At 57.1% G+C, this 13,685-nt stretch overlaps 1 protein-coding gene across 1 annotated transcript; it reads right to left on the bottom strand.

The window, feature by feature from the left end:
- Positions 1–2,019: 2,019 nt before the first annotated feature.
- Positions 2,020–11,894, bottom strand: ZBTB45 (zinc finger and BTB domain containing 45). Its single transcript, XM_033084015.1, has 3 exons — positions 11,874–11,894; positions 10,710–11,689; positions 2,020–2,666 (listed from the first exon to the last, which is right to left on the bottom strand). Exons 2-3 carry the CDS (start codon positions 11,641–11,643, stop codon positions 2,020–2,022), a joined length of 1,581 nt encoding a protein of 526 aa, XP_032939906.1. The 5' UTR covers positions 11,644–11,689; positions 11,874–11,894.
- Positions 11,895–13,685: the final 1,791 nt, after the last annotated feature.

Here is a 13,685-nt window from a genome sequence, read left to right as displayed (position 1 = left end):
ATGGCCCGCTGAGCGGCGAGATTGACAGTGCGGAGAACCAATGGAAGAGCAGGAAGGAGGGGGAGTATCGGAGATTGACAGCACATCGGACCAATTGGAGAGGAGTTGGAGGGAATTAAAGGGCTGGGAGACGCCGCCGGCACGTCTTGGAATGGACCAATCAGCGCGCAGGGCGGCCGAAGCTGAACCAATCAGCGGCCGAAGATCCCAGGGGAAGGCGGGGACGTCTTGGACAGACCAGCCAATCGGCATCGGTGCTGCTCGGGGAGGCGGGGCCGAGGCGGTGATCGACAGCTGGATAAACCAATGGGGAGCGGAACTGGGGAGGGACTGGGAGTACTGGGGATTAATGGGATCATCGAGGATTACTGGGGTTACTGGGAATTACTGGGATCACTGGGATTTACTGGGATCACTGGGAGTTACTGGGATCACTGGGAATTACTGGGGTTACTGGGAGTTACTGGGATCACTGGGAATTACTGGGATCACTGGGAGTTACTGGGATCACTGGGAATTACTGGGGTTACTGGGAGTTACTGGGATCACTGGGAATTACTGGGGTTACTGGGAGTTACTGGGATCACTGGGAATTACCGGGATCAGTGGGAATTACTGGGATCACTGGGAATTACTGGGGTCACTGGGAGTTACTGGGATCACTGCAGGTCACCGGCAGCACTGTGGGTCACTGGGAGCACTGGGGAGGCACAGGGGGTTACTGGGGTTACTGGGGGTTACTGGGAGCACTGGGGAGGCACAGGGTTAGGGTTACTGGGGTTACTGGGAGCGCTGGAGGAGGACAGTGCGTGCTGGGCAGCTGAACTGGGAGGACCTGGGAACACAAAGAAGGGACTGGGAGGGCTGCAGGGTTGAACTGGGAGCACTGGGGAGTACAGCAAGGGGGTCACTGGGAGTTACTGGGAGGACACAGAGGGTTACTGAGAATGCTGGGAGGACGCTGGTGGCTACTGGGGGCATTACTGGGAGAGCCCAGGGCAGCACTGGGAGCGATGGCTGAGGAGCCCTGGGTGCTGGTGGCCCTGGGATGTTGTCCCCAGTGTCCCCTCCGGTGTCCCCATGTATACAAACCCCCCCGTGTCCCCTGGCTGGTGGCCATGGGGACACGGTGAGGCCACCAGCACCCACAGCTGCTGTGAATGACCCAGGGAGGACGTGGCCAGTGGCCACAGGGATGAGTTTGGCCCCTGGATGTGGCCACGTGGCAGAGCTGAGCAGGGGACACATCACACTGGAGATTTTTAGTGTAAAAAATGGCAATAACAGCAGCAAAACAGTCAATGAACCCCCCGTGCTCATTGTCCCCATCTGGGGAGGGGACAAAGGACGGACCCCGTGTCCCTCCAGGCGTCCATCCATGGCCAGGGCGGGGTCACAGCCCTTCCACTGACCCAGCTCCTCCAGGAATGCCATCCCAGCCCCTCACAGCAGGAATTCCCCCCCACAATTCCACCTCAACCTCCCCTTTTCCAGCGGGAAGCCGTTCCCCGTGTCCTGGCACTCCAAAGTCCTTCTCCAGCTCTTGGAGCCCCTCCCAGGTGTCCCTGGATCCTTCCCTTCTCCAGGTGGGACACCTCAGCTCTGCCCAGCCCTCAGCGCTCCTCTGGACTCACAGCTGGCCCAATCCCTGTGCCCAGCTCAGCTCCAGAATGTTCTGGGGGTGGCATCAGCTCAACGATGTCATCAGCAGCGCCACCGAGCTCCCCGGGTTCTGTTTGCCCTCCGTGACGCCGTCACCTCCTCCTGGATTCCAGGTGCACAGCCCCCAGCAGGATTTGTTCCGTGATCCCGGTGCTGCTCAGAGCTCTGGGGATTCCTCACATCCCTGTTCCAACCGGGGCGCTCTGGTCCCCTTCCTCCTGTCACCAGAACGTCCCCAAAACTTCCCGAATCCGACGGACACTCCGCTGCCTCACCCCGGGTGCTCCACCAGACCCACGGGAACCGAGCAGCCCCCAGGCCAACCCTCAAGGCCCTTCCAGGGGCAGGCACCGCCTCTCACGCCGTGTGAGCGGGGCCAGCACCCGCGGCGTCCGGCCCCGGCCACGTGCCCAGTCCGGCTTCCAGCGGCGGCCCCGGCGGCAATCCCGGCGGTGGCCCTGGTGGCAACCCCGGTGGTGGCCCTGGTGGCAATCCTGGTGGTGGCCCTGGTGGCAATCCTGGTGGTGGCCCAGGTGGCAACCCCGATGGTGGCCCTGGTGGCAATCCTGGTGGTGGCCCCGCTGGTGGCCCTGTTGACAGCCCTGGTGGCGGCCCCGTCGGCGGTCCCAGTGGCCCCGGTGGTGGCCCTGTTGGCAGCCCCGGTGGCGGCCCCGTCGGCGGTCCCAGTGGCCCCGGTGGTGGCCCCGTTGCCAGCCCCGGTGGCGGCCCCGTCGGCGGTCCCAGCGGGGGCACGGGGTGGGAGGCGGCCGCGTGGCGCTCCAGCAGCGTGCGGTGGGAGAAGCCCTTGGTGCAGAGGCGGCACTGGAAGCGCTCGGGGCGGTGCGTGCGCATGTGGACGTTGAGGGAGCTCTTCTGCGTGAAGCGCTTGCAGCAGACGCCGCACTGGAAGGCGCGGACGCCCGTGTGGGTCACCATGTGCTTGAGCAGGTAGTCCCGCAGGGAGAAGGAGCGCCAGCAGATGGAGCACTGGTGGGGCTTCTCGCCTGGGGAGAGGCAAATGTGGGGCGGCTGGAGTCACTGTTGGGGCAGTGTGGGGCGGCTGGAGTCACTGTGGGGCAGTGTGGGGCAGTGTGGATTGATACTGGTCAGTGTGGGTTGGCTGGAGTCAGTGTGGATTGGCACTGGTCAGTGTGGGTCAGCGTGGATTGGTATGGGTCAGCACGGGACAATACTGGTCAGTGTGGGGCGGCTGGAGTCACTGTGGGTCAGTGTGGGGCGGTGTGGGTCAGTGTCGATTGGTACTGGTCAGTGTGGGTCAGTGTGGATTGATACTGCTCAGTGTGGGTCAGTATGGATTGGTATTGGTCAGTGTGGATCAGTGTGGATTGATACTGGTCAGTGTGGGTCAGTGTGGATTGATACTGGTCAGTGTGGATTGATACTGGTCAGTGTGGCGTGGCTGGAGTCAGTGTGGGTCAGTGTGGATTGATACTGGTCAGTGTGGGTCAGAGTGGATTGATACTGGTCAGTGTGGATTGATACTGGTCAGGGTGGGGCGGCTGGAGTGAGTGTGGGTCAGTACAGGTCAGGATGGATTGATACTGGTCAGTATGGGTCAGTATGGATTGGTATTGGTCAGTGTGGGTCAGTGTGGGTCAGTGTGGATTGATACTGGTCAGTGTGGGTCAGAGTAGATTGATAGTGGTCAGTGTGGATTGATAGTGGTCAGTGTGGCGTGGCTGGAGTCAGTGTGGGTTAGTGTGGGTCAGTACAGGTCAGCATGGATTGATACTGGTCAGTGTGGGTCAGTGTGGATTGATACTGGTCAGTGTGGGGCGGCTGGAGTCACTGTGGGGCAGTGTGGGGCGGCTGGAGTCACTGTGGGTCAGTACAGGTCAGTGTGGATTGATACTGGTCAGTGTGGGGCGGCTGGAGTCAGTGTGGACTGATACTGGTCAGTGTGGGGCGGCTGGTGTGACTGTGGGTCAGTGTGGGACGGTGTGGATTGGTACTGGTCAGTGTGGGTCAGTGTGGATTGATACTGCTCAGTGTGGGTCAGTATGGATTGATACTGGTCAGTCTGGGTCAGTATGGATTGATACTGGTCAGTCTGGGTCAGTGTGGATTGGTATTGGTCAGTGTGGATTGATACTGGTCAGTGTGGGTCAGTCTGGATCGGTACGGGTCAGTGTGGGTCAGCATGGATTGATACTGGTCACTGTGGGTCAGTGTGGGTCACTGTGGATTGATACGGGTCAGTATGGGTCAGTGTGGATTGGTATTGGTCAATGTGGGTCAGTGTGGGTCAGTGTGGGTCACTGTGGATTGATACGGGTCAGTGTGGGTCAGTGTGGATTGGTATTGGTCAGTGTGGGTCAGTGTGGATTGATCCTGGTCAGTGTGGGTCAGTGTGGATTGATACTGGTCAGTGTGGATTGATCCTGGTCAGTGTGGGTCAGTGTGGATTGGTACTGGTCAGTGTGGATTGGTACTGGTCAGTGTGGGTCAGTGTGGGTCAGTGTGGATTGATACTGGTCAGTGTGGATTGATACTGGTCAGTGTGGGTCAGTATGGATTGGTATTGGTCAGTGTGGGTCAGTGTGGGTCAGTGTGGAGTGATACTGGTCAGTGTGGGTCAGTGTGGGTCAGTGTGGATTGATACTGGTCAGTGTGGATTGATACTGGTCAGTGTGGCGTGGCTGGAGTCAGTGTGGGTTAGTGTGGGTCAGTACAGGTCAGCATGGATTGATACTGGTCAGTGTGGGGCAGTTGGAGTCACTGTGGGGCAGGGTGGGTCAATGTGGATTGATACTGGTCAGTGTGGATCAATACAGGTCAGTGTGAGCCAAAATGGATCAATATAGGTCAACATGGGTCAAAATGGATCAATGTGGGCCAATACAGGTCAACATGGGCCAAAATGGATCAATACAGGTCAATGTGGATCAATGTGGGTCAACGTGGCCCGAAATGGATCAATGTGAGTCAATACAGATCAACGTGGCCCAAAATAGATCAATACAGGTCAGCGTGGGTCAAAATGGATCAATACAGATCAACGTGGGCCAAAATGGATCAATGTGGATCAATGTAGGCCAACATGGATCAATACAGGTCAACGTGGGTCAACATCGATCAATGTGGATCAATACAGGTCAACCTGGGCCAAAATGGATCAATACAGGTCAATGTGGGCCAAAATGGATCAATGTGGATCAACGTAGGCCAACATGGATCAGTACAGGTCAACGTGGGTCAACATCGATCAATGTGGATCAATACAGGTCAACCTGGGCCAAAATGGATCAATACAGGTCAATGTGGGCCAAAATGGATCAATACAGGTCAATGCGGGCCAAAATGGATCAATACAGTTCAACATGGGCCAAAATGGATCAATACAGGTCAACGTGGGTCAAAATGGGTCAATACAGGTCAATACTGGTCAACATGGATCGATACTGGCCAATGTGGATCAATACTGGCCAACGTGGGTCAATACTGGCCAACATGGGTCAATACTGGCCAACATGGATCAATACTGGCCAACGTGGGTCAATACTGGCCAACGTCAATCAATACTGGCCAACATGGGTCAATACTGGCCAATGTGGATCAATACTGGCCAACATGGGTCAATACTGGCCAACGTCAATCAATACTGGCCAACATGGATCAATACTGGCCAACGTCAATCAATACTAGCCAACATCGATGAATACTGGCCAACGTGGATCAATACCGGCCAACATGGGTCAATACTGGCCAACGTGGGTCAATACTGGCCAACGTGGATCAACACTGGCCAACATGGATCAATACTGGCCAACATGGATCAATACTGGCCAACGTGGATCAATACTGGCCAACGTGGATCAATACTGGCCAACGTTGATGAATACTGGCCAACATGGGTCAATACTGGCCAACGTTGATCAATACTGGCCAACGTGGATCAATACCGGCCAACGCGGATCAATACTGGCCAACATGGATCAATACTGGCCAACATGGATCCATACTGGCCAACGTCAATCAATACTGGCCAACGTGGATCAATACTGGCCAACATGGATCAATACTGGCCAACGTGGGTCAATACTGGCAACATGGATCAATACTGGCCAACATGGATCAATACTGGCCAACATGGGTCAATACTGGCCAACGTGGATCAATACTGGCCAACGTTGATGAATACTGGCCAACATGGGTCAATACTGGCCAACGTGGATCAATACTGGCCAACATGGATCAATACTGGCCAACATGGGTCAATACTGGCCAACATGGATCAATACTGGCCAACATGGGTCAATACTGGCCAACATGGATCAATACTGGCCAACATGGATCACTACTGGCCAGCATGGGTCAATACTGGCCAACATGGACCAATACTGGCCAACATGGATCAATACTGGCCAACATGGATCCACACTGGCCAACGTCAATCAATACTGGCCAACATGGATCAATACTGGCCAACATGGATCAATACTGGCCAACATGGGTCAATACTGGCCAACATGGGTCAATACTGGCCAACGTTGATCAATACTGGCCAACATGGGTCAATACTGGCCAACATGGACCAATACTGGCCAACATGGATCAATACTGGCCAACATGGATCAATACTGGCCAACATGGATCCACACTGGCCAACGTCAATCAATACTGGCCAACGTCAATCAATACTGGCCAACATGGATCAATACTGGCCAACATGGATCAATACTGGCCAACGTGGGTCAATACTGGCCAACGTTGATCAATACTGGCCAACATGGGTCAATACTGGCCAACGTTGATCAATACTGGCCAACGTGGATCAATACTGGCCAACATGGATCAATACTTGCCAACATGGGTCAATACTGGCCAACATGGGTCAATACTGGCCAACGTCAATCAATACTAGCCAACATCGATGAATACTGGCCAACGTGGATCAATACTGTCCAACATGGGTCAATACTGGCCAACGTGGGTCAATACTGGCCAACGTGGATCAATACTGGCCAACATGGATCAATACTGTCCAACATGGGTCAATACTGGCCAACATGGGTCAATACTGGCAACATGGATCAATACTGGCCAACATGGATCAATACTGGCCAACGTCAATCAATACTGGCCAACGTTGATCAATACTGGCCAACATGGGTCAATACTGGCCAACATGAATCAATACTGGCCAATATGGATCAATACTGGCCAACGTGGATCAATACTGGCCAACATGGATCAATACTGGCCAACATGGGTCAATACTGGCCAACGTTGATCAATACTGGCCAACGTGGATCAATACCGGCCAACGCGGATCAATACTGGCCAACATGGATCAATACTGGCCAACATGGATCCATGCTGGCCAACGTCAATCAATACTGGCCAACGTGGATCAATACTGGCCAACATGGATCAATACTGGCCAACGTGGGTCAATACTGGCAACATGGATCAATACTGGCCAACATGGATCAATACTGGCCAACATGGGTCAATACTGGCCAACATGGGTCAATACTGGCCAACGTGGATCAATACTGGCCAACGTTGATGAATACTGGCCAACATGGGTCAATACTGGCCAACATGGATCAATACTGGCCAACATGGGTCAATACTGGCCAACGTGGATCAATACTGGCCAACATGGGTCAATACTGGCCAACGTGGATCAATACTGGCCAACATGGATCAATACTGGCCAACATGGGTCAATACTGGCCAACATGGATCAATACTGGCCAACATGGGTCAATACTGGCCAACATGGATCAATACTGGCCAACATGGATCAATACTGGCCAGCATGGGTCAATACTGGCCAACATGGACCAATACTGGCCAACATGGATCCACACTGGCCAACGTCAATCAATACTGGCCAACATGGATCAATACTGGCCAACATGGATCCACACTGGCCAACGTCAATCAATACTGGCCAACATGGATCAATACTGGCCAACATGGATCAATACTGGCCAACATGGGTCAATACTGGCCAACATGGGTCAATACTGGCCAACGTTGATCAATACTGGCCAACATGGGTCAATACTGGCCAACATGGACCAATACTGGCCAACATGGATCAATACTGGCCAACATGGATCAATACTGGCCAACATGGATCCACACTGGCCAACGTCAATCAATACTGGCCAACGTCAATCAATACTGGCCAACATGGATCAATACTGGCCAACATGGATCAATACTGGCCAACGTGGGTCAATACTGGCCAACGTTGATCAATACTGGCCAACATGGGTCAATACTGGCCAACGTTGATCAATACTGGCCAACGTGGATCAATACTGGCCAACATGGATCAATACTTGCCAACATGGGTCAATACTGGCCAACATGGGTCAATACTGGCCAACGTCAATCAATACTAGCCAACATCGATGAATACTGGCCAACGTGGATCAATACTGTCCAACATGGGTCAATACTGGCCAACGTGGGTCAATACTGGCCAACGTGGATCAATACTGGCCAACATGGGTCAATACTGGCAACATGGATCAATACTGGCCAACATGGATCAATACTGGCCAACGTCAATCAATACTGGCCAACGTTGATCAATACTGGCCAACATGGGTCAATACTGGCCAACATGAATCAATACTGGCCAATATGGATCAATACTGGCCAACATGGATCAATACTGGCCAACATGGGTCAATACTGGCCAACATGGGTCAATACTGGCCAACGTGGATCAATACTGGCCAACATGGGTCAATACTGGCCAACACGGATCAATACTGGCCAACGTGGATCAATACTGGCCAACATGTGTCAATACTGGCCAACACAGATCAATACTGGCCAACATGGATCAATACTGGCCAACGTGGATCAATACTGGCCAACGTGGATCAATACTGGCCAACATGGATCAATACTGGCCAACGTCAATCAATACTGGCCAACATGGACCAATACTGGCCAACGTCAATCAATACTGGCCAACACAGATCAATACTGGCCAACATGGGTCAATACTGGCTAACGTGGATCAATACTGGCCAACATGGATCAATACTAGCCAACATGGATCAATACTGGCCAACATGGGTCAATACTGGCCAACGTGGATCAATACTGGCCAACATGGGTCAATACTGGCCAACATGGATCAATACTGGCCAACATGGATCAATACTGGCCAACATGGGTCAATACTGGCCAACATGGGCCAACACAGATCAATGTGGGCCAACAAAGATGAGCCCAAGTCAACGCGGCTCAACAGAGTCAAGAGGGTCAATGAGGATTGCCACGGACCAACACGGCCCGGTGTGCGTCACCATGGACCGGTCAGTGTGCCACCATGGACCGGTCAGTGCGTCACGATGGACCAGTCAGTGTGCCACCATGGATTGACCTGGGCCACCAGGGACCAGCAGAGGTCAGCATGGGGCAACCTTGGGTGACCAGGGTCATCACGGGTTAACCGTACGGGTTAATGGATCTGCAGGGGTCAAGGTGGGTCAACGGGGCAACGTGGGTCAATGGGGTCAACGTGGGTCAATGGGGTGAATGGGTCAATGTGGGACAACGGGGCCAATGTGGGTCAATGCGGTCAATGGGGTCAATGTGGATCAATGGGGTCAACGTGGGTCAATGGGTGAATGGGTCAATGTGGGTCAACAGGGTCAATGTGGGTCAATGGGGTCAATGTGAGTCAATGTGGGTCAATGGGGTCAATGTGAGTCAATGTGGGTCAATGGGATCAACGTGGGTCAATGGGGTCAATGGGGTCAATGTGGGTCAATGGGGCTAATGCGGGTCAATGGGGTCAATGTGAGTCAATGAGGTCAACGTCGGTCAACGGGGCCAATGTAGGTCAATGGGGCCAACATGGGTCAATGGAGTCAACCTTGGTCAATGAGGCCAACATCAGTCAATGGGGCCAACATGGGTCAACAGAGCCAACGTGGGTCAATGAGGTCAACGTGGGTCAATGGGGTCAATGTGGGTCAACGGGACCAACCTGGGTCATCGGGATCAATGTGGGTCAACGTGGCAATATTGGTCAATGGGCCAACGTGGGTCAACAGGACTAATGTGGGTCAATGGGGTCAATGTGAGTCAACGTGGGTCAATGGGGTCAACGGGGCAATGTGGGTCAATGGGGTCAACGTGGGTCAATGGGGTCAATGGGGTCAGTGTGGGTCAATGGGGTCAACGTGGGTCAATGGGGTCAATGGGGTCAACAGAGCTAATGTGGGTCAACAGAGCCAACGTGGGTCAACAGAGCCAATGGGGGTCAACGGGGCCAACACGGGTCAATGAGGTCAACGTGGCTCAACAGGGCAACGTGGGCCAACAGGGCCAATGTGGGTCAATGGGGCCAACATGGGTCAATGGGGTCAATGTGGGTCAACGGGTTCAATGGGGCAACGTGGGTCAATGGGGCCAACGTGGGTCAATGGGGTCAACGTGGGTCAATGAGGTCAATGCGGGTCAACGGGGCCAATGTGGGTCAATGAGGTCAATGTGGGTCAACAGTGTCAACATCAGTCAACGGGGCCAACATGGGTCAATGAGTTCAATGCGGGTCAACGGGGCCAACAAGGCCAACGTTGGTCAACGGGGTCAACGTGGGTCAATGGGGTCAACGGGGCCAATGTGGGTCAATGAGGTCAATGTGGGTCAACAGTGTCAACATCAGTCAACGGGGCCAACATGGGTCAATGGGGTCAATGTGGGTTAATGGGGCCAATGAAGCCACCAGCAGACGCCAACATGGTCAGCATGGACCAACATGGGTCAGCACAGGCCAACACGGGTCATTACAGGCCAACATGGGTCAGCATAGGCCAACATGGGTCATTACAGGCCAACACGGGTCAGTACAGGCCAACATGGGTCATTACAGGCCAACATGGGTCAGCACAGGCCAACATGGGTCAATGGGGTCAACCGACAGGACAACAAGGGATTGATCCAGGTCAGCAGGGATGGACACAGGACACTGCTGTGTGTCCCCACAACACCTGTGCGTGTCCCCATCCCTGTCCCCATCCCGTGTCCCCGTCCCCGCTCACCTGAGTGGATGAACATGTGCTTGGTGTAGTTCTTGCGGGAGCTGAAGCTCTTCTGGCAGTGCCCACACTGATAGGGGGGCTGGGGGCCGCGGGGGGGCCCGGCCAGGGGCGCAGGGGGGGCTGTGGGGACAGCACCCCCCTCCACACCCCCCTCGTAGGGTGGTGGCAAAGGTGGGGGCGCCCCAAACCCGAAGCCATCCCCGCCCGGCGCCTCCCGGCCGCGCTCGGGCCCGAAGGCGCCGCCGCCGCCATCGTCACCGGGCCAGGGCGGCAGGAAAGCGTCGGGGAAAACCTCGGGGGCGCCGAAAAACGGGGGGTCCGGACCGGGGAAGGGCGGGGGAGCCACACCCGGGGGGACAACCCCTTCTGGCGGCCCCCCTTCATCCTCTCCCTCCTCCTCCTCCTCCTCCTCCAAGTCCTCGCGCTCCTCCTTGAGCGCCGGCGCCAGGCGCAGCGGCTGCCGCTGCTTGCGGCTGTGGCCGCTCGGCGCCGGCTCCGCCAGCCCCTCCAGCTCCGGCGGCGGCACCAGCGCCTTGTGGGGCGGCGGCAGCGCGGCGGGGCCGCGGCCCTGCGAGATGATCTGCGTGCACTCGTCGATGACCGTCTTGATCTGCAGCACCGAGGCGGCCGTGAGGATGTGCAGCGCCTCGGACTGGGCCACCACCAGGCTGCCGCTGTACAGGAACTCGACGAGCTGGCGCACGGCGGCCGAGGGCACCACGGGCGGCACCTCGATGGCCGAGTGGCCCAGCAGCAGCTTGTCGTGGAAGAAGGGGCTGCCGGCGGCCAGCACGCAGCGGTGGGCGCGCAGGGACGCCTCGCGGATGCGCACGGTGACGTCGCAGAACTGGCCGGCCACGCGCTGCCCGTTGAGCGTCTCCAGCAGGGAGCGGCTGAAGTTCTGCAGGTGGATGTAGTGCACGGCCTCCGGCATGGCCAGGGGACACGGGGACACGGAGGGGACACGGGGACACGGAGGGGACACGGGGACACTGGGGATACTGGGGACACAGGGACACCGAGGGGATGGAGGGGACACGGGGACACTGAGGACACTGAGGGGATAGAAGGGTCACTGGGGACACAGGGACATGGAGGGGACACGGGGACAATGGGGACACTGGGGGGATAGAAGGGTCACTGGGGACACAGGGACACGGAGAGGGTGGAGGGGACACAGGGACAATGGGGACAATGGGGACACTGTGGACACTGGGGACACTGGGGACACAGGGACACGGAGGGGATGGAGGGGACACTGGGGACAATGGGGACACAGAGGGGGTGGAGGGGACACAGGGACACTGGGACACTGGGGACACTGGGGACACAGGGACACGGAGGGGATGGAGGGGACACTGGGGACACAGGGGACACAGGGACACAGAGGTGTCACAGGGGACACGGGGACAATGGGGACACTAGGGACACTGGGGACACAGGGACACTGAGGACACAGAGTGGATGGAGGGGTCACAGGGGACACTGGGGACACTGGAAACACGGGGACACAGTGAGGATAGAGGGGACACAGGGGACACTGGGGGGATAGAAGGGTCACTGGGGACACGGGGACATGGAGGGCACAGAGGTGACACAGGGGTCACAGAGGACACTGGGGACACGGAGGGGATGGAGGGGACACAGGGGACACTGAGGACACAGTGGATGGAGGGGTCACAGGGGACACTGGGGACACTGGGGACACAGAGGGGATGGAGGGGTCACAGGGGACACTGGGGACACTGGAAACACGGGGACACAGTGAGGATAGAGGGGACACAGGGGACACAGGGACACTGAAGACAGTGGGACACGGAGGGGATAGAGGGGTCACTGGGGACACGGGGACATGGGGACACAGGGACACTGGGTACACGGGGACATGGAGGGCACAGAGGTGTCACAGGCGTCACAGGTGACACTGGGGACACTGAGACACGGAGGGGATGGAGGGGACACAGGGACACTGGGGATACAGAGACGGCGGTGACAGCTGGGACACGGCAAGAGCCGGAGATGGTGGGGACAGCAGGGGACACAGGGACAGCAGGGACACTGGGGACAGTAGGGACACTGGGGACACCGGGCTGTCCCTGCTGGGGACACACAGGGACACTGGGGACACACAGGGACACTGGGGACACAGAGATGGCGGTGACAGCTGGGACACGGCAAGAGCCGGAGATGGTGGGGACAGCAGGGACACAGGGACAGCAGGGACACTAGGGACAGCAGGGGACACTGGGGACAGCAGGGACACCGGACTGTCCCTGCTGGGGACACACAGGGACACGGGGCTGGCGGCACCTGCGGAAAGAGGGACGGGGTTGGGGACATTCCACGGGATGTCACCGAGGGCTGGGGACACCCCGTGTGACGTCACGGGGGACTGGGGACATTGATGGGGACACCGGCGGAGGCTGGGGACATCCCGTGTGACGTCACCGCGCGCCGATGACATCACGGGGGGGAGCGAAAGGAACACCGGGAGAGATGTCCCGGACATGTCGCGACATGTCGCCACCCGAGCCAGTTCCTCCCCCTCCCTGGACCCCTCCGGACCTCCCGACCACACCCCGGCCCCTCCCCCACCCCAAAAACCACCGGGACCCCCGGCCCCTCCCCCAAACCTCGGTCCGGCTCCCGCCGCCGCCGCGATCTGACGTCACTTCCGCCAGACGACCGGAAGTGGCTGGGTGACCATAGAGATAGGCCCAGAGCGTCCCCGCAGACCATAGAGAGGGGCCTGGGCGCCCGAGGGGCCTTGAGTGCACCTCAGCCCATGGAGAGGGGCCTTGAGTGCCCTCACGCCATGGAGAGGGGCCTGAGTGCCCCCTCACACCATAGAGAGGGGCCCAGAGCGTCCCCGGAAACCATAGAGAGCGGCCCGGAGTGCCCGAGGGGGCCTAAGCGTCCACTCCCGACAATAGAGAGGGGCCCAGCAGCAGATGGCGCCCCCTGGCGGGCCGGAGG

Source organism: Catharus ustulatus, chromosome 35, assembly GCF_009819885.2.
Source record: "Catharus ustulatus isolate bCatUst1 chromosome 35, bCatUst1.pri.v2, whole genome shotgun sequence".
Lineage (NCBI taxonomy): Eukaryota > Metazoa > Chordata > Aves > Passeriformes > Turdidae > Catharus > Catharus ustulatus.
Note: the sequence above shows the minus strand (reverse complement) of the source record. Positions and strands in the feature narration are given on the sequence as shown.

Bases quoted from the DNA above. Each gene is read 5' to 3' on its own strand.
- ZBTB45 (XM_033084015.1), bottom strand. From the start codon at position 11,643: ATGCCGGAGGCCGTGCACTACATCCACCTGCAGAACTTCAGCCGCTCC. The intron at 2,667-10,709 runs GTGAGCGGGGAC...GCCTCTCCCCAG, and splicing joins GCACATGTTCATCCACTCAG to GCGAGAAGCCCCACCAGTGC.